Source organism: Myxine glutinosa, chromosome 12 (assembly GCF_964187855.1).
Source record: "Myxine glutinosa chromosome 12, kmMyxGlut1.1, whole genome shotgun sequence".
NCBI lineage: Eukaryota > Metazoa > Chordata > Myxini > Myxiniformes > Myxinidae > Myxine > Myxine glutinosa.
Genome location: NC_136272.1, coordinates 90,205,471 through 90,228,977, shown reverse-complemented (window position 1 = coordinate 90,228,977; position 23,507 = coordinate 90,205,471). Strand labels below are relative to the sequence as shown.

At 43.2% G+C, this 23,507-nt stretch overlaps 1 protein-coding gene across 1 annotated transcript; it reads right to left on the bottom strand.

Moving 5' to 3' along the window:
• Positions 1-301: 301 nt before the first annotated feature.
• AP2S1 (adaptor related protein complex 2 subunit sigma 1) lies at positions 302-22,101 on the bottom strand. Its single transcript, XM_068132072.2, has 5 exons — positions 21,952-22,101; positions 20,364-20,513; positions 3,786-3,899; positions 3,621-3,680; positions 302-1,747 (listed from the first exon to the last, which is right to left on the bottom strand). The coding sequence occupies exons 1-5, from the start codon at positions 21,952-21,954 to the stop codon at positions 1,646-1,648; spliced, it is 429 nt and encodes a 142-aa protein (XP_067988173.1). The 5' UTR covers positions 21,955-22,101; the 3' UTR covers positions 302-1,645.
• Positions 22,102-23,507: the final 1,406 nt, after the last annotated feature.

Below are 23,507 nucleotides of genomic sequence, written 5' to 3'. Positions count from 1 at the left end.
ATTTCATGAATCCTTCAATGTTGATTGTATCTTCAAAGCTTCATTTTTAAAAAGTTTAAAATGTGCCTGTAATTACATTTTTCGTTATTTTGCATTTTGACCCCACCTCAGGAGGCGGTGCCAAAAACGATACTGCTCCCACACCTTCTTGCAATGTGGCGATCACAACGACGCAAGTTTGTGAATTCCTGCACCTCGGAGGAGATAGTGTGACAGACAGAGCCGATTACAACATCCTTCCGTTCTTTTCAAAAAAGTGTGAGGACAACCAGCGAAACCATAAATCCACAAGTAAACCATCTTGCAAGGATCACAAATGGGTTTTATTTATAGTGACGATTGTAGGACGAGGAAAGATAATCCACCTGTTTTTTTGCCAATTCATACAGCCGAGTGGGAATTTTTATAAATACACATAATCACCAATTTGGATGAATGATTAGCTTATGACAAAGGAAAACACTTTCAGGTGTAAAAACAAGAAGAAAAAAAATCTCGACATTGCTTCAATAAATATTTACAAGAAAAATCAGCAACAAATCACGGAATGATTTAGAGAATAGAGATATATCAACTGTAATATAGTGCCAGAACGTAAACGGAAAAGTAACAGCGCCCAATGCCATAGGACGGTCACAACCACAGCATGAGCATCATGTTACCTCTTCAATGTGAACGGATCAAAAAGAAAAATTAAAATAAACGGCTTTCCAGTTCAAACACCCGTAAACGTCATCGCTTACGGGCACACAACCTCATTATGTGAAGATCATAACGAGGCGGGAGAGGAAGGGGACGAGGAGGGGGCAGTAGATAGATATATGGCTTCTTGAAATGGCATCAAGTGAAAAAAACTTAGGTAATTAGAGACAAGCAGGGGCAGTGGCGTTTCAAATCAAAATACCGGATATATGCGAGGGTGGGGGGAACGAACGGGGCGAGGTCGAGGGTTAATCAGATATACGACACGAGGCAGAACTGCTACATCACACATAACCAGGAAGTTGGGACAATGTAAACCTCGTTATCACAACGAACCATGCTGCTCTGCTCTCTCAAATCTAAGGAAGTTCAGCGTACGATCGGTACACTCCTCTTTAAGTGCCCAAAGCCAAAATTATATACCATAAACACGTTCGTTCGTACGGAGGAATTCCTCCGCTTTGATAAACGAGGCTATCGGGAGAGGAACGATGACAAGCTTGTAGCGATATTACTCTATCAATCATCGGGGAGCAAACCGTTTTGGCCGAGTTCGAGGAACTTCACTTATAACTCGTATACATTCGATTTAACTGGCAAAAGTTATTTCTTTGAGAAAATGTTTGATAATAATTTAAGTCACGAGGCCTCATAATCAACGAATCAAAAAAACACATACTGTTGTGCAGAATCAAATTGCCACTACATCGTAGATGCTTGAGGTGCAAGTTTGGAGACATTTGACAAAAGGAAGTTTGAATGTTAAACCCAGTGAACACGCACATGGAGGTCATGATTGCGGGTGACCCCTGTATGCACCTTAACAATCTGGGTTGGGTTTGCGACCGTTCAGACAGAGTGACCTTTCAAATGCCGCTTCCACAGCAGAAATGTGTATGGTGTACGTAACTGGAGGGAGGGGGGTGATGAGGAGTGACGGAGCTCATTCCAAAGATTGGAGCATTAGCAGCTGCTTCAACACTTTGGTCTGACTCGTCTCACGGATTTCCCCTGCTAGGAACATCTCGTCCACCACAGTGTACACCTGCATATGACGGAGCACAACGTAAACGGTTAATATCAAAGTACAGTTACAGCAAGGGTGCACAAAGTTCAACAGTTCAAGCAAATTGACTGCAAAATAAACTGCATTTTTAACCCCGTGTACATAGCGCAAAGCAGGAGGTAAACTAGTTCACCCTGTCTGTGTGTCTAACTCTATGATCAAGGAACTTCAATATCATTTCATATTTTGAACATTGTAGAACAAAAATCGGCTTCTTTGCACTTCCATAAACCAACAGGTCAGCAGTATGTACTTTGCCTCTGAATTTGGAAACATTGTATGGAGTCTCTTCCTACACCTGCACATGTACAGTGGGGGTAAATACATACATGCATGCACAAGCAAAGGGTAAACAGGACACAGGAGCAATAGTCAGAGGAAAACACTAGTTTACAAAGGTGGCATAACATTAGCTTTAAAGGTGATGATATTCGTATTTTTATTTTACACATGCGCACAGATGGATAATTTGAGACCTGAGAGTTTAGTTAATAGTGGGTTACTGGTGGACCACGTATGTCCTGTAGAAAATTAGGGTCGTGGGGGGGGGAGAGAAAGCGTAGAGGACAAAGCACATAGAAGACAGATAGTGCAATACCAGAAAAAGAGGCCGAAGAAGAAAGAGACCACTGACATGTCTGAGATGGGAAAATGATAGGACAATGGCCTCCTCTTCATCGAGGGAGACTACAATGAGCTTGAAGGCCTTGCTTTCCACAGCATCAAGCTGAGCAAATTGTGAGACAGGGGAGCCAGCGCAGAAGGGAGAGCAGAACCCCAAGCTGTGGACAAAGGCCTTGGGAGTGGATAGGAGTTCAGGTGTGCCAAGGAAGGACTTTGCGTGATGACGGAGGATATCAAATTGACGGCTAGCTTTGCCCAAAAAGATCAAAGCTGATAGGGAAATCCAAGAGTTTGAATGACTGAGCTTCTTAAATAGTATTGTTAAGAATGTATAGAGGAGGTTTTGCTGTATGGTTCTTTCAGAAAGAGATAGAGTGTAAGATTTGTCAGGATTGAAAGACATATTCCAAGTGTTTGACCAGCTTGTGACCTTTTTTCAGGATCTAAAGAGAGGGAAGAGGCTGCAGCCTGCCTGTCTGAAGGATAAGGGACGTCACGGCAGATGGTGGAGTCGTCAGAAAATAAAGAGGTTTGTTGCACCATTGTCTCAAACGCTGTTCCAAAATCAGCAGTTTCTCAGAAAAGAGTTGGCAGGTTTGATTGAACCACCTTTAGAGGCCATTTTTCCCTGCAGAGCAGGGGTTGGCCTTTTTCGGACCCCCTGGTCCCCTTTTTTTGAAGCAATGTTTTATGGCCGGATGCTCTTCCTGCCGCCAACCCTGTTAGTCGCCTCTTGCAACACAGGGAATTACCAGTGAACTGGTACTCAATTTGCCCACCTCGGCTGTCAACCCCCTGGCGTTAATTCAGCAATCGACCGGGATTCGAACCCAGGATCCTGATTGCGCACGGATACCCCTTGATGGTGACAAAAAGGGGACAGGGTAACCTTTCCCACGTCCTTTTTGTCAATACTGCGTGGGGCAACGTGTTCCATGCACCTTCTAGTCTTTAACGCTTCATGGTCGGTTCATAACTTTTTACCATTTATTTTCACAGCCAGCAACCGTAAAAGATTTGAATAAAACACCAATTATGCATCACACGACAAGGTTGAGAACGACATGTTTTGCTTTATCGCAGTGCACAGAGAAACTTGCAGAGCTAAGCTTAATCATCATGTGACAGGAAGAAATGGTCGTTCAAAGCACCCTTTGTTTCCTGGTCGTACTTAGAGTTAACAAAACATTGTCTTGACAAAAGATGACAGAAGCAAACAAACAATTACCTTGTAGAAGTTAAACACCAAGTCCAGCTCACACACATTGTGGAAATATTCATTCAAAACCTGCATCAACCCAAAAGAAGGAAAATTAAAAATAAAGTTTTTGAATAAACAATTACTTTCCTTTCATTGAAGAGGGCATTTACAGAACATTCAACACTTTCTTACCTCCACAAAGTTGTGAATGGCTTCCAGGTAGGCAAGGTTGTTGTCGTTTACATCGACACAGATACAGAAGTAGAGTCCAGCATAGCGGCGATAAACTATCTTGAAGTTGCGAAACTGTAAGGTAGAAAATGTGCCGTGTCAATAATGTCCATGCAATAGTACAATTATATCTCCTGATGTCCTTGCCGTGCAGCAGCTCCCTGCTGTGAACCTTATAATTGTCAAAATCTGTCAAAATAAAAAATAAATAAAAAAAATCTAAGATTTATTCAATAATTAAATACATGAATAAGAGGCAGGGGTAATACATAAAAAGTGACTATTTTTTATACATGTAAACATTTTAAAAATCTTTTTACGTGAACTGAGGCTCGTGGTGGAGATGACACACACACGCATGCACACAGGACTGTTAGACAAGACAAACACAGCCACTGAGCTTGGGGGAAGTGCCGTCACTTCCTGGGGCACTCTCTGTACCAGCAACGTGACAACAATGCCACCGCTTTTCTCACCACACTCACCGGGGCATTTCCGAAGGAAGAATTTCCACCTCCCCATGGATTCCAACCGATGGAGATTGTCCATGCTCTTAATCTTTGAAATGCTGAACATCCAACAAGGAAGCAGCACAACACCATTATAAACTCTAAAGTATTTGGTATGACGCCGCCGGGTTTGAATCGCTGACTTCCGAGACTTTTTGCCATCTTTCAACTCTTTGCGATGTTGCCCCATTGACTTCGCTATATTTTTGTTTAGGCCTAGATTTGATTCATACGACATCTATTTCGTCTCACACATCACATACTTATTCAGTCAATTACCAGTCACCGGGAAAACTTTTTTCTAGAAAGGAACCAATAAATAAATAATAATTAATTATTGATTGCATTGCAGCCTGGTGTTGGCTAAGCGGTTAGGGTGCCGGCTTTGGATCCTGGGATCCTGGGTTTGAATCCGGTCGATCGCTGAATTAACGTCAGGGGGGTTGACTCAGCTCGTCATCCTTCCGAGGCCGGCAAATTGAGTAACAGTTCACTGGTAATTCCCTGCGTGTCGCAAGGGCATCCGGCCATAAAACATTGCTTCAAAAAGGGGACCAAGGTGCCCAAAAAAGGCCAACCCCCGCTCTGTGGGGAAAAATGGCCTATAAAAGCGGTTCCTATTGATTGCATTGCATGAGAGCAAATCCTGTCGAAAGAAACCAATGCTAGTGCAAAGCGTAAGGCAGTCACTCAAGGCAGGTAGTCTTTTATTAGAGGGCCGTTCTCACAACGCCACACATGCTCAGAGACACGTGTACTTTCGCCTGTGTATGACAGCAATCAGGTCAATCTTACTTTTTATCATTCAGGATATTAATTGATATCAAAACAATTTTTTGGGGGATTTTCAAAGAAACTTAAAAACATTTTTACTCCTTAATGCGTGTACCTCCTCCATTTTTAGCTTATCTTTTCCTTTTCCTTTGCTGCACCTCTGCTCTGGAATGACTTGCCTTCCTTTGTTCGACATGTTGACTCTCTTCCTGCCTTTAAAACCTCCCTCAAAACCTATCTGTTTCACAAGTCTTTCAAAGTCTAAGTCCTGTTTTCCCTTTGGTTTGAGGTGGGACAGAGATCGAGAGTATGTCTGTGTACATGTGCGGGGGAGGGAGGGGAGGAGGTGGGGGAGTACACATCTGTGGGTTTTGAATGGGGAGGGAGAGGAATAGGGCAAGAGTGAAGGTGTGTCTGTGTGTGTATGTTTGTGTGTGTGTGCGCGGTGTGTGTGCGTTCGCATGATAATGTAAAGCGCCATGAGGGTAGTTTACTCTGCTTGATGGGGCTATATAAGACTATTATTATTATTATTAGTAGTCCCCTACCGGTGTACACCGGAGGGGACTATAGGTTTGCACGCCGTCCCTCCGTCCGTCAGTCTGTCAGTCCGTCACGCAAAGAACAGTTTTCCGGACGTTTTTTCTAAACGCTTAATGCTAATGATTTCAAACTTTGCACATGGTTTCCTCATAATAAGTTACAGATCAAGTTCGAACTTCACGACGTTTCGATCATTTTTGACAAAGTTATGGCACTTTGAACTTTGGGAATTCTGATAATTCTGATGATCCTTAACTCAGTGCCATTTTAAGTTTTAATTTCCTTTAAAAAAGATTTTCTCTGCAATAATTGGACCGATTGAGATCAAATTTTCACCATAGGAGGGACTCGGTCTGGAGAATATTTTAATGGTAATTATGACGTCACAGGTCACGTGGTTCGGGCGCCATATTGTTTTTCGTGAAAACACGAAAACCCCTTTTTCTCTGCAACGGCTAAACAGATCGAGGACAAACTTTGCAGGCAGAATCGCATACCCATGCCGAACAAAAAAGTCAGCGAGCATGACGTCATGCGTCACATGGTTTCAGAGTTATGACGTTTTTAAGCATGAACCTTTAAAACCGAGCCCCTCCCTCATTTTTGATCCAATCGAGGGGAAACTTCACAGATCTGTTCCGCATGTCAGTCTACTAAAATGTCCTTTTGGAATTTGCGATAGCTCACGTGGTTTGGCAGATATCGTTAATTAAACGAAAATATTTTTAAAATGGATATCTCTTGAATCGCTTTATTGATCGACGTGAAACTTCATACTATAGTAGAAGTCATGAAGAGCAACAAGTGTGCAAAATTTCAAGATGATTGGATGTACGGTCTGGAAACTAGAAGTTGTTATTGCGTGAAGAAGAAGAGGCATCAAGTGTGCGGATTTAATTATTTATCACATGTACAGACTGAAAGCATCGTTGGACACGACCTGTCGCGGTCATTTTAACCTCAAATAAAATTCTAATTTAAGATTTGTCAATAGCTGAGGTATATTAACAAACGAATAATACAGATTTGGTCAAATTCTGACTTTTTTTAACTCTATCGCATTTGACAGAGTTGTGACAAGCTGAGGAAGAAGAAACCTCGCTTTGGCTTCTCCAATGTGCCATAAGAAAATGGACATCTCTTGAATCGCTAGTACCTCAGACCGTGAGTTGGTAATAATTTATATAATTCACACAGTGCAATACGTGCAGGCCGCTCCACGGAGCTCATCAACGAGGCGAGGCGTGACACACGTGTCTCAGCATACCTCAGATCAAGTTTGAAAACCAGCATCAACCGTGCATAAATTTGCATATTCGATCATTTTTGACAAAGTTATGGCACTTTGAACTTTGGTCGGGGACATGTATTGCAGCGCAATACTCAGAATGCTTGTTATTATTATTATCTGGAATCGGAATTCCAGAGAAAGGCATCATCATCGTGCACCAGGGATTGCAAAGCTCGTTCTGGTCACATGATTAAGTGGGTCAAAATGGCGGAGTTAATAAATTCCTTCAAAAATCTTCTTCTGACACAATTCAGAAAGCTTCAAAATTTGGGTTACAACATTAGGACAGGTTCCCGATGTTAAATTGGGGAGGCGATGCTGATCACGTGACCGGAGGAGTGTCAAAATGGCCGACTTAGTCAATTATTTTGAAAAAAAAAAAAAAAAAAAAAAAAATCGCACAAATTCCTTCTACAGACCCAACAGTCAGAATGCTACAACATTTGGGTTACAACATTAGGACAGGGACCAGATAAGCTCCAGATCCAGTGGTCCTATTTTTAAGCATGTACCGTACATAAAGTCCCGACATTCACCAGGGAACGTTGTTCAATACTGCCACGAATCGCGAATTCACAAATGGCAGGGGTTTTTGTTTCAATGGGAAAAAGAGGGTTAGGTTCACGGGGGCTAGTGAATATGGAACATTTTTAAAGTTTAACTAGAACGGGCACTCGGTAGAGCGCATACCTTCGCCGCAGCTACTTTTGTTGCCAAAATAAAAGACTACAAGATCTGTGTAGCAAAGCCACACCTACGTTGTCATGCGGGAAGATTTGTTTCAAATTAAACCATTCTATCCCGCCAAAAGTTTGATATTGTAATCACATCCATGTGGTGGTACTTGATAACATTTGGACTCTATGTGCTGCGAAGTGCTGCAAAAATATGAGACAGAGAAATGGTTGTTCTGTTGATATGTATTTTATTATATTTTTCTGACAAGTACATAACTATACATGTCCAAAGCCGGACGTTCGTGAAACAAGTTCCCTGAACATTACCATTAAATTGTGTAACATCCATAAAAAAATGAATGAGAATTAATACCTTTAATTTGTATTACTTTTGAAATTCTTGTTTTGCAATTGAGAACAATTGGAGAAAAGTTACAGCATAATGTAAACATGCATACTCCTATTGAAAAACAATACATGAACTATATGTTACTAACAATACATCAGCCTAAAATAGAACGTAGTATTCCAATTGACCTAACTGTATGCAGTCATACATGAACTAGTGATAATTGTGTATAATATAAAAGAACTAAAAGTAGGAATACATCTCATCATAGGTGAAAAGTCACATTTGCAGAGAGACGCAAATGATATCGTGGTCTGAATAATATGTGTCCACGACATCCACATGTACAGTGACTGGCTGGTTGACGTAGACGTGGTCCAGTAGCGATCCTTGGTCAGTCGTTGGTCCGGTCACACACTGGCGAAACCCGTGGTGAGCCATCAGCTGGAGGATGTCATGGTCAGGGGTGTCCAGCAAGTCAAAATTGAAATCTCCGAGGAGGACCGTCAGGTTTTCTGTGTTCAGTGTGGTCATCAGTTGTTGAAGACGGTCTTTGAATATCCTAGGACCCTGTGATGGAGGCCTGTACACGGTCACGATGTTGATTGTCCTTCGGTGGGCGTGGAGGGCGATTCCTGTGTACTCCAGTGCTGTGGATGGTGTGTCCAAACTCGCTGGAGTCATCTCCTGTGGAGCCTGAATCATAATGCCTCCTCTGTGAATCCCGTGGTCGAGGGGCCTCTCAGCTCGAAAGCATTGAACGTCCTGCTTGAGCATTTGTTCCGGTCCTAGTCGTTGGCCGTCATGCAAAAATGTCTCAGCAAAACAGAGCACATCCATCTTTCTGATAGCTGGATCGTTCCTCATGTCATCAAAGTGCTCGAGATAAGATCGGACGTTCAGAAAACTGATTTTGACGCATCTGTTATCAGCTTGGTAATGCGGCAAGGGGTGATTCTTTTTTGCAGCGTTGTTCAGACGATCCATTTCTTGTTGAACGACTGGGTTGATGCGGATGTGACTTGCATCGAACCCGAGAAAGAACAGTCCTTGCAAAGATCGTACACGGCTCATGGCGACGTATGCCTGTCCTGGCATAAATTTCCCTCTCCCTTCCATGGCAACTACAACTTGCTCCAGCGTTTTTCCTTGGACTTTGTGGATGGTACAGGCCCAGGCAAGTGTGAGTGGAAACTGTGTTCGTCTGGCCTCCACGGATTGTCGTCCTCTTCCTGTGAAGAACTGGACATCCTGCCTCATAATCGGAACTGCGTCAGGATACTGTTGCTTGTATTGACTCTGGGCGATGGCATCTTTTCCGACTCGAAGACTGTCAAACTTGACAAGGATGACGATCACCTGATTTCCTGTGGTCTCAATCCCAACGACAGTTCCACAAACACCGTTGGCCAGGCCGTCGGACACGTTGATGTTGACAGTGACCATGACCCGTGCCCCCATTGTGACCACGACAACTTCTCGCAGTCCTCCAGTGTCGGATGCTTTAGATGGCATCACCACGGTAAGCTGGCCTGTGTGGACATCCTTACGCTTGTCAATGGCCTTGATCTCATGGATGTGTGATTGTGATTTCTTGATGTGTGACAAGTTATGGATGTCGACTTCTTTGTTGGTCTTAAAGACGTGTAGGGCATCAGCAGGGTAGGTGTTGTCAGATGAAGTGACGACTCGAGTCTTCAGTAGCTTGATGTCGTCCTCTGTGCAGGTAGCTTTTCTGGCCCTCATGAGCAGGTCAGCAAATTGCTTGTCGTCCTTCTGCCTCATGCTCTCAGTCAACTCGATGACAGAGAAGTTTTCTTCCCAAAGGGATCCATGTAACCTGGCGTAGCAATCAGAAGGAAGACCAAAGACATGATTCTGACCCACTGGTTGCAGCTGAAAAAGGTCCCCGACGGCAAGGATGCTGACGTTTCCAAAACGGGAGTCGGGATCTGATTGCCCTGTGATGTCCTGTAGTCGCCGGTGGATGTGATAGAGCAGATCTGCTCCAACCATGGACACCTCGTCTATTATGAGCAATTTGAGCTTCCCGAGGCGCGATCTGAGGGAGTTGAGTTTCTCGCTACTCGCAGGCATGTATTCTCTCTTGCTGCGTGGTCCACAAGCAAAGCTGAAGGCAGAGTGCAGTGTCATTCCCTCGATGCCGAATGCAGCCGTTCCTGTGAAAGCAGTGAGGATAACGGGCAGCTCGTCAGGCTCAAAGTACCCCGACAAGGGTTTCAGTAATCTCATTGTCTCGTGGTGCACCAGTTTGATCAAGTGGCTCTTCCCGACACCTCCCGGTCCACTGAGAAATAACCTGTAGACGGGAACTGGTCCATCAGACTTCAGAGCGCGTATCATGTCCTTGCACCACTTGCGGTGCACCTTGATGACTTCCATTTGTTGGACATTCAAGGTTCTCATCATTTATCTGTATTGTTGAGGTGTCATGAGTGTCTTCCCAAGTTCTGCATTGAAACGAGCATGAAATTCCGAGTTGTTGGAGCGTGCTTCGGGGCCCAAATCGATATTCTCTGCCATGTCTGGTTGCTCCAAAAATCTGTCATTCACTGCGCCCTCCTCTTCCTGTTGTGCTTCTTCGTGTAGTGCGTTCGGTGCCATGGCGTCCCAAGCGTGTTCAGGGGGACCAAACTCGTGAAGGTCCTGCAGTGCTTGGTCAATTTCCCCGGCATTGTGGGTGAATTTCTGCTCGTTGTTTCGGACAAGAGCCTGGACTTGTTGATACTTCTCCAGGAATGACGCGCAATTTCCCTTGATGTCGGTTTCCTCATTCCGCCAAGGTTGGTATAGCATGAGGAGGTTGCGGTACTTGGCTTCTCCCTCGGCTTTTTCTTGGTGGAATCTGATGATGCAGGGTTTTCTTCGTCTGTGCATCTGTCCCAATCCGTTTGTTAATTGGATTTTCGTGGTAGCTGCACCTCGTGGTTCATCGTCCTCTTCAGCTTCATCATCAGACAAGACTTGTGGTTGATGGTCATGTCCCTCTGCAGCATTACCAGCGGTCGTAGTGGTATAATTTGCTGCAAACTCAGCCAGCGACATGTCCTCCAGAGTTTGTGGCCGAGCTGAATACCTGTCGAGAAGAGATGTGCAGTAGATGCTTTCTGAGTCATCGTCCATGTCCATCAGTTGAGCCCGCGGTTTAAGCATTGCCACTCGTTTCTCCTTTGGGGAAGTGTTGACGAAAACGACTGTTCGACTGGCTTTCTTCAGTGGCAGAGAAAGAAGTCTGTATGCAGCTTCCTGAGCGCTGACCTCTCGGTTGTGCAGGAAAGCTGAACCCACTTTTCGAAGTCTTGACTTGATCTCTTCCCCTCGACATTCGTCTACGACTGCTCTGAGTAGTTCTCCCATAGCTCTCTCACTTTTCAGCATATAGCTCGTCACGTACATGATGCAGGAATACGGATCAAGGATGAGCTGGAGATCCATGTTTGCTCTCCATGTATGGAGGATGTCCGGATTGTATTGGTTGACCCATGCCTCACGTGGTTGACGCTTCAGAATGATCTGTTTTCCTGTCTTGGCCACTTTCACCGCTTCTTCATATTGGAGCTGATCAACCTCGGCTCTCTGCAGCAAATCCGGAAGTGTGATGTCCCGAGGACACTCAGGACTTTCTAATTCCCGTTTCACTTTCAGAAGAACCTCTTGCTTCTCGCTGATCTGGCGTGCTGCGAGAACAGGATCTTCTTCTGTTGGTGGCTTGGCGATGAGTGTGGTTTGGCTCGGTGGATGAGGAAACCTGAACCGACAGTTTTGGCCTTTTCTGCAGGTGCGCGAGTGGGTGTGGCTTTGGAGAGACGTGACGAGCTCATGTAGATCGTCATCATCTTCAGGTAGGGAGCAGGATTGGTAGCGGTCAATAAACGCAGAGACTTCTTCATCCGTGTTGACTCCGATCTTTGGGGCGTCTTTTATCCACAGGATCGTGTGCGCATGTGGCGACCCACGAGCTTGGAATTCCACGCGGATCATGAAGTCCTCAAGCTGTCCAATGGGATTGCTCTTTGAGCCTATGAACTCCTTAAAGAAAGTCTCGAGTCTGTGTTGAAATTGTCTGGCCGCTGTGACTGGGTTGTTTCTGAGCCATTTGCATTTGTCCTCCCAGCTCATGTTCTTCACATCGTCATCACTGAGTTTGGTCCCGTACTGCCTGGCTATGCTCTGGATGACCTCAGGCCATTGCATGTCCGCTGCTGAGAGTGTCAGGAACCAAGTGGGAGTGCCGAGTTGCCGCACCATGCCTAGCAAATCCAGTAGCGTCGTTTTCCAGTATGCAGGTGATCCACGTACGTTTTTCAGAAACCTGAATGCTGTGTCTGTGCGGATCATTGCTTGTACATTGTCAGATGACTTCAACAAACCGGCGTTGATTGGGCGGTTCTGGAAGCTCATTCCGTGTGTTTGTCTCATCGATATTTGCAGATCATCCAGTATTTGCTTGGATTCCACTGTGTACTGTGCAGCAAGCAAATAATCGATGTCCTTGGCAAAGCGTCCATCGGCATCCAGTAGTCTTTGATTGAAGTACTTCCTTGGAGTGATGCTCTTGGGTCTTTTCGCGGAAAGTCCACCACTGCCATGTGGATACTTTGACGGATTGGCGAGTTCTTCGAATAACTCATCAAGCAGAAAGGCACAGGGTTTTAGATTTTCTGCTGGAGCCACGGAGTAAGTTTTGTCTGCATTTCCTTCTTCTTGGAGGAGAGTATCGTAGGGAATCCTTCGCAGTCTGTCGTCCGGTTCCGATGCGACGTCATCTTGTTGCTCTTCGTGTGTGCTCCTGGGGCTGTTGCTTGGTGTTTCCTGGTGGTTGGTGGAGTTTTCAAGAGCTACGTAGTGTTGTTCTCCAATGAGACCCAATGTGATGGTGTTGTCGCTTCGTGTGCCTGTCGGGTGAATGTCGTGCATCCAGTCTGGGGTGATGGTGTTGAGCACCCGGATGTTGATGTTGAGCATTTGAGCAATAGCCTGCACTGCGATGTTATCGGCCCATTCTCCACCGCGAAGTGCTGTAACATATCTGGTCATCCTGCGGTTTGGAGATTCTTGTTGACTTGGAGTTAGTCCTTGAGAATTCCTGGGAACGAAACCAGCATAGGTACGAGACGAGGTGGAGTCTTCAAGGAAGTGTACTAGTTGGGCCCTCAAATCAGATGCACTTGTTGACTGAACGCCTGATGCTTGAAGGGATACAGAGACGGCATGAAAGAAGCAGTTCCCATCCGCCGGTACGTTGACGACATCAAGATGTCGCGATCTTGCTAGGTGTTGTAGACCCTGATAATTATTTTGAATTACCAGTGATGATGACATCGGTGATTGTACGTTGGCTTCCCGGGGTGCTCCTTCATTGAGAGTCATGGCTTCCCACAGATCTGATTCATCCTGTTCCCATATTGCCTCCCAATCCATACAAAGTGTGATGTCCTTGTACAGTGGATTGTTGAGCTGAAGCCACTTTAGAGCCGCCATGATCTTCTTAGGACGTACATATTCGTGCATGTAGTGGCCTTTGTACGCGAGCTTGCGTTTGAGTTTCAGTGGAACAACTTCTGCGTCCTGCGGCAATCGTGGAAGAAGTGTTGTCACTGTGTCAAGTTTTGATGGCACATTCACCGCACTGCCGTGAATGCATTTCTGGCCACCTTTCGGCAGGGATACAAGCTTCATGAAGGGAATCCTTTGGCTGATGAGTCGTACTTCCAGTGGCCGGAGGTCACTCATCTCAGGCGGGACATCGTCAAGTGCTAACCCGTTGGCCCACGACTGAGTCGGGATTTCTCCTCGCTTCAGTGTTCTGTGGCACGTTGTACAGAGCCACAACTTTCCATTGGTTTCCAAGGCACCACCATGTTCCATGATCTGTTTTATCAGTGCACTGTTGTACTTTTCATTGTTCATTTGGACAACAGATCTCCTGTACATGAGGCGATGGCAGGAGCAGCATATATAAATGGGGCCCTCTTGGATCTTGGCTCTGAAGTTTGCGGCACATTGTACAACAGTAGGTATAGCAGAAGCCTCCATTTTGCGAGATCGTGTGGTGGAGTCTCTATTTGAAGCCCTGCGTGTATCTGTCTGTTCAGGCGTCTCGACTTGAATGGTTTTCTGCATTCGTATTCTCATCGAAGTCCTGCGAGTATCCGTCTGTTCTTGCGTCTCGGCTGCAATGTTTTTTTGCATTTGCTCCCTCATTGAAATCCTGCGTCTGTCTGTCTGTTCTGGGATTTCCTCTTCTCGTCGACTACGCGCCCTTTCTCGTAGTGTGGCGCGACGTCGTTCAGTATCTTCCAAAGACTCCCCTTCTCTGTCTCTCTGGGTCGATTCCTTGTCAGCTGCACGACGTCGTTCAGTATCTTCCAAAGACTCCCCTTCTCTGTCTCTCTGGGTCGATTCCTTGTTAGCTGCACGACGTCGTTCAGTATCTTCTAAAGACTCGCCTTCTCTGTGTATCTGTGTTGATTCCGTGTTATCTGCTTGACGTCGTTCAGTTTCTTCGAAAGACTCTCGTTCTCTGTGTCTCTGGGCCGATTCCCTGAGTGATGCGCGACGTCGAGCAGTTTCCACTGTTGATTCCTGTTCATGCCGAGCCCGCATATTTTCCCTCTGGTCTTTTCGTTTTTGCTCATGGCTTCTTGATCTGGATCGAGGCATATTGTTCTTCAAGTTCCGGTTGAATGTACAGACCCAAAGCTGGCTGCAATATTGAAAATGATACTTCAGTAAACCTATTTATACAAAAAAAATCTGCTGACAGAGCATGCACATTGCACAATTGAGATACGTAATTGCACCAAATGATGTCATCCTTTTGTAAATACGTGTGACATCAGCATGTTGCAATAGATAAGTTGCATGTCCGATGATTGTGCTCTAAATATAATTGTTTAGAAAGCATGACATCATCTGGTTGTGCAATAGACAAGTACAATATGTATGAAATTTTAATGTGATTGTGCTATTTTTAGAAATGACGACATCAGCTGGTTGGGAGAGAGAAAAATATTACATCAGCTGATTGTGCTATTTTTAAAAATTACGACATCAGCTCGTTGAGCAAGAGAAAAATATTACGTCAGCTGGATGTGCTACTTTTAGATTGCTACTTTTAGATAGTATGATGTCAGCATGTAGCCAAAAATCTGCTGACAGAGCATGAACATTGCACAATTCAAGATACATACAGATGTACAAGGTTTACATTAAATCAGTAATATATTTGTAATTTTGTAATATGGATATTTTTATGAATTAAAAGTTGATTCACATAAATTTACATTATTTTGTGTTTGTTGGTTACTAGCTTCGATGATCAGAACTTTAATTTTATTATACTTTATTTTTGTGACTTGATAGAAGCCAGAACACCAAAATATATATTCCATATAAAATGTCAACCCTGTAATTCCACTAAATGATGTCATCATTTTGTAAATAAGTGTGACATCAGCATGTTGCAATAGACTACGTTTCATGTCCGATGATTGTGCTATTGTTAGAAAGCATGACATTATCTGGTTGTGCAATAGACAAGTATGACACATTAATCCGATTGTGCTATTTTTAGAAATGACGACATCAGCTGGTTGGGACAGAGAAATTACATCAGCTGATTCAGATTGTGCTATTTTTTTCTAGAAATCACGACATCAGCTGGTTGAGCAAGTGAAAAATATTACATTGGCTTGCTGTGCTATTTTTAGAAAGTATGACGTCAGCATGTTGCACAATAGAGATGTATCATATCAGAGGATTGTGTTATTTTCAGAATATACTATTGTAGCTGTATCTGCTATATTTAGAACGTATGACATCAGCTAGTTGCTGTTGTAATCATAGCTTAGAACAAAATATACGTTTTTGTGTTAGAGGTAGCCTATAATAAAATCAGCTTTCAAATTATCTGGTGTCAACTCACCCACAGTATATTCTAGATTACCTAAAGGACATGACACGACAGTTGCAAAACACGCGATTAAAGTTCATGTACTATTGATAAAACCAAGCATTAGTTGTGAAATACGCCTCTCCTGGTACCATAGTCCACAGTAGCTCTGTATCGACCCGCCCACTTGTCCGTCTGTCTATAAATAAACTATTTATAGTAGGTGGGAACCCGATGGTCGCCTCGGCGCTGATTCGTTGTCACTGTGCCATAGTCCCGTTGATTTGCACGGAAAGAACCATGTTTACGGCTGCTAATCCAAGTTTATTACATGCATCCTTACAACTGTAAAATATGCATATATATATATATGTTCTGTTTTTCATCTCTTCAAATTGCACCAACAGTCGAAAACATCATGACACATAAGAATGACACATCTACTTTCATCCAATTTGGATCCGAATTGACCGCGTTATGATTTTTAAAAAACCGCACATTTTGCAAGGGTGTGACCCCCCTGACCTTTGGCCCCCAACCGCTAACAAGGGTTATGACGTCAGAGTGTCATGTCGCATATCACAAGATTGGGCATTGAATTCTGAACATTTTGGCATTAGTTTCATACAAATTGGACACAAATTGACCGCGCTATGGTAAAAAGACGATTTTGACCTTTTCATGACCTTGACCTTGACCTTTGACCCGATCGATTCCAAAATCTAATCAAATGGTTCCCGGATAATAACCTATCATCCCACCAAATTTCATGCGAATCGGTTGAATACTTTTTGAGTTATGCGAATAACATACACACACACACACACAGACATACAAATAAATACACAGCGATCAAAACATAACCTTCCGCTTTTGCGAAGGTAATTAACCTGAAATTGCAGACAGAATTATTTATTTTATCTGAGAAGCTAAACGAATCTTCTTCTTCTTTAGTACCTCAAACTTTATGTGAAATGCGATCGATTTTTAAAAATCAGAATTTGAGCAAATCTGTTTCATTCGTTTGTTAATATGCCTCATCTATTGTCAAATCTGCAATTATAATTTTTTTTGAGGTTGAAATGATCGCGGGAGATCGCGTTATAGTGATGACGTCCTGGATGGACATCTTCTTCTTCAGTCGCTCATAACTTTGAGTGAAATACGATCGAGTTAAAAATAGTCAGAATTTGAGCAAATCTGTTTCCCAAAATCTAATCAAATGTGTCCCGTATAATAACCAATCATCCCACCAAATTTCATGCAATTCGGTTGAATACTTTTTGAGTTATGCGATTAACATACACACACACAGACATACAAATAAATACACAGCGATCAAAACATAACCTTCCGCTTTTGTGAAGGTAATAACACTGATTCACATTATTACAGATTCAACCAGATATCTTGTTCACAAACCCAAAAAATTCCCAAAAAAATTCCTGGATCTGGAATAATATCCTGAGCTTCACCAAAAACTAATCAATTCTTCCTTATCCCAAGGGCAATCACCCCACCAACTTTCATCCAATTCCGTTCAGAACTTTTCCAGATATCTTGTGTACACACACACACACACACACACACACACACACACACACACACACACACACACACACACACACACACACACACACACACACACACACACACACACACACACACACACACACACACACACACACACACACACACACACACACACACACACACACACACACACACACACACACACACACTACTCCCTAGAGGGAGTAATAAAACTGCTTACAAATAAAAAATACTGCATGTAAACAATTCCAAAAGGTTAGCTCACTCTTGCTGGAAGTGTTTTATCTATAATTTATCTATAGCTGCAATAGTTACTCCCACCAGGGAGTAATGCATTCGATTGTGTCCGTCCATGTGTGTATGTATGTATGTATGTATGTATGTATGTATGTATGTATGTATGTATGTATGTGTGTGTTCGTGTGTTTGTGAACAAGATACAGTATCTGGAAAAGTTCTGAACGGATTTGGATGAAAGTTGGTGGGATGATTGCCCTTGGGATAAGGAAGAATTGATTTGTTTTTGGTGAAGCTCAGGATATTATTCCGGATCCAGGAATTTTTTGAAGGATTTTTTACCATTGGAAGATAGGGCTCAACAGCGGCCACCCACCGCAGGAGTATGCGCTCTAGAGTGGCGTTATCGTTTATTTTATTACTATTTTATCAAAAATGAACTTTGTTTGGCTTTGATCTTGCGTAACCCCAAAGCGTGTCTTGATCCCGGGAATAGTTGTCATTTTAACTGTTCAGAGTTTAAGTAGGAACAGTATACACCTAAAACCCGTGAGTAACAGGGTTTCGCGGATTGTGAATCCGTGAGTCGGGCTTTTCTGTACATGGAATGCAAGTTGACAGCATAAAGCACAATTTTCACCGAGCCCAAGGTGTAAACTCACTATCCTTTATGCCATTTAATACACATGACCAAAAGTATGTGGACACCCCCTTCTAATTAGTGGATTTGGCTGTTTCAGCCACACCCATTTCTGACAGGTATATATAATCAAGCACACAGCCATGCAATCTCCATAGACAAACATAGGCAGTAGAATGGGCCGAACTGAAGAGCTCAGTGACTTTCAACATGGCACCGTCATAGGATGGCACCTTTCCAACAAGTCAGTTCTTCAAATTTCTGCCCTGCTGGAGCTGCCCAGATCAACTGTAAGTGCTGGAATTGTGAAGTGGAAACGTCTAGGAGCAACAACAGCTCAGCCGCAAAGTGGTAGGCCACAGAAGCTCACAGAACAGAACTGCTGAGTGCTGAAGCATGTAAAAATTGTCTGTCCTCAGTTGCAACACTCACTACAGAGTTCCAAACTGCATCTGGAAGCAACGTCAGCACAACAACTGTTCGTCGGGAGCTTCATGAAATGGGTTTCCATGGCCGAGCAGCCGCACACAAGGCTAAGATCACCATGCACAATGCCAAGCATTGGCTGGAGTGGTGTAGAGCTCACCACCATTAGACTCTGGAAGAGTGGGAACGCGTTATCTGGAGTGATGAATCACGCTTCACCAACTGGCAGTCCGACGGACGAATCTGGGTTTGGTGGGTGCTAGGAGAACACTACCTGCCCGAATGCATAGTGCTAACTGTAAAGTTTGGTGGAGGGGGAATAATGGTTTGGGGCAGTTTTTCATGGTTCGGACTAGGCCCCTTAGTTCCAGTGAAGGGAAATCTTAACGCTACAGTATACAATGATATTCCAGACGATTGTGTGTTTCCAACTTTGTGGCAACAGTTTGGGGAAGGCCCTTTTCTGTTTCAGCATGACAATGCCCACGTGCACAAAGCGAGGTCCATACAGAAATGGTTTGTTAAGATCGGTGTGGAAGAACTTGCCTGGCCTGCACAGAGCTCTGAAGGCCTTTCTCTCTCTCTTGCCGCAGGCAGGTTGGTGGTCTTTCTGTCTTCTACCAACTCCTCTCTGGCCTAGCTTCCCCAGCTCTGTCCCCCAAATATTCCTTCAGATCGCACAAGATCTGTCAGCAACCCAAAATCAAGACTCTCTGCTCATCTGCACTCTTTCACTCCTCTTTTCTCCCGCCTCTGGAACAAACTCCAATATTCTTTTCAATCCCGATCCTCCCTCCAGGTCTTCAAAACAGCTGTTCACCACCATCTCATATCTTCCCCCATCCAAAACCTTGGTCTTTTCTACCCCTGTTTATACACCTCCTTCAAATTCCGTTTTCTTTCCTGAAAGTCATTGTCGTGTCCGATTTATTGTCCATCTTGTAGTGTGTCCATCTTTTTTATCCTGTGTACCCCAACCCAACCCTTTCCCTTCCACAGATCTCCTGATGCCCGTTTCCTACTGTTGTTGCTCAAGTGCTAAGAGAGTGGCAGCTGGTAAAGCTCTGTTCCCTCGAAGATGGCCAAGATGAAGTAGGAATTTAAGAACACTGGGCTATTTACTACTGCAGAGAAGCATCCACCAGAAAGAAGAGATTGTGGTGAAGGAGAACTGCAGATCGAGGTCACAAACGCCTCATAAAGAAAGCCACAAACCTTCAACAAGATCACCTCTTATCCCAAGACGGCTTATTAGTCCACAGGTTGGTTTAACTGAATAATAAACCCATTCTTAATCTGCAATTAATTTTGAACCAGAGGACCAAGTTCCATCATCACCTTTAATCAATGAAAGACCCCAAACATATTTACAAAGTATATTCACTCTCCTTTCATTAAAGTCTGAAAAATCGAATTTTAATAAGTAACAGCAAAATATATACACAACATTTTAAAGTTACGTTGTACCTTACAAAAGTGTTATTAAAAAGAAAGAACGTCTTTAGCATATCTAAACCAATCAAACGCAAGTCGCAGCAGTGAGGGATTAAATTCGCACTAAAAGGCAATACACTATTCAAATAAACACCAAAAATACAAATGTTGGCGATATAATAATTTTTACCTCCACAAAGTTTGTGTGTTTTGCATCTCGAACTGTGACCACTGCATGGACCTCTTCAATGAGCTTCTGTTTCTCATCATCATCGAACTGCATGTACCACTTTGCCAGCCTTGTCTTTCCTGCCCGGTTCTGGATCAGGATGAATCGAATCTGGAGGGGTAGGTGATGGTGGGATGGAGGGGTGGGGGGGAAGGGGGGGAGAGAGAGAGAGGAGGTAAGAGGAGAGAGGAGGTAAGAGGAGAGAGGAGGTAAGAAGAGTGTGGAGGGGGGGAGCGTGGGTTGGCTATACGCCAAGTCTAAAGGAAAGAAAAACGCTGATATTTTATTATAAATTTCCCTGATTCTGGACATCGAAAAATTACAACATGAAGAATCTTCTTCAGAGAATTCACTTTAAAGAAATCAAGGACTAACATGAGGTATACAATGCAGACTCACCTCGAAGCTGTCTATCCGGGGTTTGAATCCCAACCCAACTATAAACTATCATCCCGGTGTTTCACAGGCAGGACGATTCAATGTGTGTGCACGCCGTCCCTCGGATGGATGTTAAACTTGGCATCCTGTCTGCTGGCATTAGGTGGTGGATATTAAGGACATCACGGTCTACTTCGTGTAGGGTAGGCGAGCTATTACCAGCAACTTGAACGATTGCAGCCCTGACCTTAGTCAAACGTCGGTCAGGCCTGGCCAGCCGGTTCACAAAACACTTGGGACAAAACCGCCCCCCACCAACCACACAATAAGGTGGAAGAAAAAGAAGCGAAGATTAGAGGAAGAAGAAGAAGCATAGAAGAAGAAGCGAAGAAGAAGAAGAGAATAAGAAGCGTTGTTAAACTTAAAATTAAACTTCCATCTAATAGTCGCAGTCGATGAAGATGCTTGCAAACTGTCCCATGACGGATTATATTCAAATAACACCTCTATAAATGTAGGATTAATACAATTAAAATGCAAATCTCACAGAAGTTCATTTTTTACTGTGATATATTATTTCCCCATTAGTGAAGGCCTCAACAGGGTGTAGGAGTGGCAGGTGCTCCTTGTTGGTCACGACTTAGCAGCAAGTCCTGGCCCTGGTGTAACTCATGTCATTGGTCATGGCTCCAACACACTAGTCTGTCCGTCTCTGGTGCTCTGCCAAAAGGAAGGATCCATGATGCCAAAGCACCTTCATGGGAAGACCCAGTGGTAGTAGTCAAGACGGGAATATTTTGCAAGTTGTTCGAGTGCCGGCAATAACTCGCCTACTCATCATCAAAAGACACCACCGTGGAGTATGTTAACGTTTAACAACTGATCTGTCTAATGCCGGCAGAAAGGACGCCCGGCTTAACGTATATCCGAAGGACGGCACACTTCGAGGACAACAACGTACGGCAAGACGGAATCCTTTACGTTTTAACAAGTATGTGCATTGTAAACCTCACATTGCACAACACAAGCAATCCCGTTTACCACAGTCGTGGGCCTCCACAGCCGCTGCTATCCGACGGATGAAGCAACGAAAAATTTCAAATGTCTGCATTCACATCGTGCGATGTTCAATAAAAATAACGCAGCGAGGAATACACACAAACAAGCTTACCATTGTGCACGATATATTGAAGTAAGAACCCCACGAAGCATAGAAAGAGAGCAACGCCGCCACCTAAATAAACCCCCCCCAAAAAACCCCACGTCTTCCTTCCGCACGGGGATTCTTCTTCCTCTTCGTCTTCTTCCTCTGTGCGTGTGTTCCCGGAAGTAATAGTTACCTGCGCCAACGAAGGTGGATTGTTTGACTTTGCGTTGTTTCGGAGTACACTTTTAGAGATACACTAAAATGCAGCTAATTTAAGATTGTTGTATTATTTTCACCTTATTTCAAGATTGCAAGGATATTAACTAATTGGGAGAAAATTTACATGACTAGCTAATCTATACACCTCAAATAATGTTCACGTATTATACCTGGAATGCTGAACATTTCAGTTGGTAATTATTTGATACGAAAGAGAAAAAAAGGAACTAATTCAAATTATTACAATAAACAATCACATATACTCATAAGGAAGTTTAACGTGTAATAAATCAAAAATAGGCCTATAATTTGTACGAAACATGACGAAACCAATATGACTGAAAATTATGTAAATCGTACCATATACTCCACTAATTGACAAAGGTTTCCTGCACTTTATGGAATGAAATTGTGTAATAAAACGGCTCAACCCACTGATCTCTATAATAAGTTATTATAGAGATCAGTGGCTCAACCACGCACTGGAAGCAATGCAGCAAACAATACTATCATGGCCGCCATGTACTGTTTAAGACCGCTAAGGAAAATTATTACCGACACAAAATTCAACCAGTCTTTGTCATCTTAATTCTTAACAGCTACCTAACGCTACAGGACTTGCAAAAGAAACGTAAACAAGTACAGATACATTCAAAGTGCACCGCCCCCATGCCAAATAAATAAATATCCTCCACCACGGCACATAGAGATTGTCAGAGAGGGAGAGGTGTACAATAATTGATTGATTAATTGCGTAAAAAAGCAATAATCAATAATCATAAAATAATTTCTTAATCAATTGGCTAATAGCATACCTCAACCACCAGTGTTTCATTCGAAACTGAAAATTAATTAAATAAGTAATTTATTGAAAAAACAATAATTAATTGATTAATCAATAAATATTAAATAGATCAATTGATTGATCAATAAACCAAAAATATCCTTTAGAGCCATATCACTTGGTCACTGTCATGTCCAAATATCAGCTTCTGAGCTCAAAAGGTGCCTGCGATATTGCCCAGATGAGAAAGTAAATAAATAAGTGATTAATAATGAAAACAAATAAATAATAATGGTGAAATAATTGAATAATTAATCAATCGGCTAATAAAATACCTAAATCACCACCGTTTCATCCAAATCTGCAACTTCAAATTTTTTTAAAAAATTAACTCATTAATCGAATAATTAAATAATTCATCGATTAATTGATTAATCAATAAATCAAAAATACCCTTTACAGCCAAATCACTCGGTCATTGTTGTGCCAAGTATCACCTTCATACAGTAGCTCAAAAGGTGCCTGAGATATTGACCAGATGAGAAAAAGAAAAAAAAAAGTACTTAATTAATCGGTA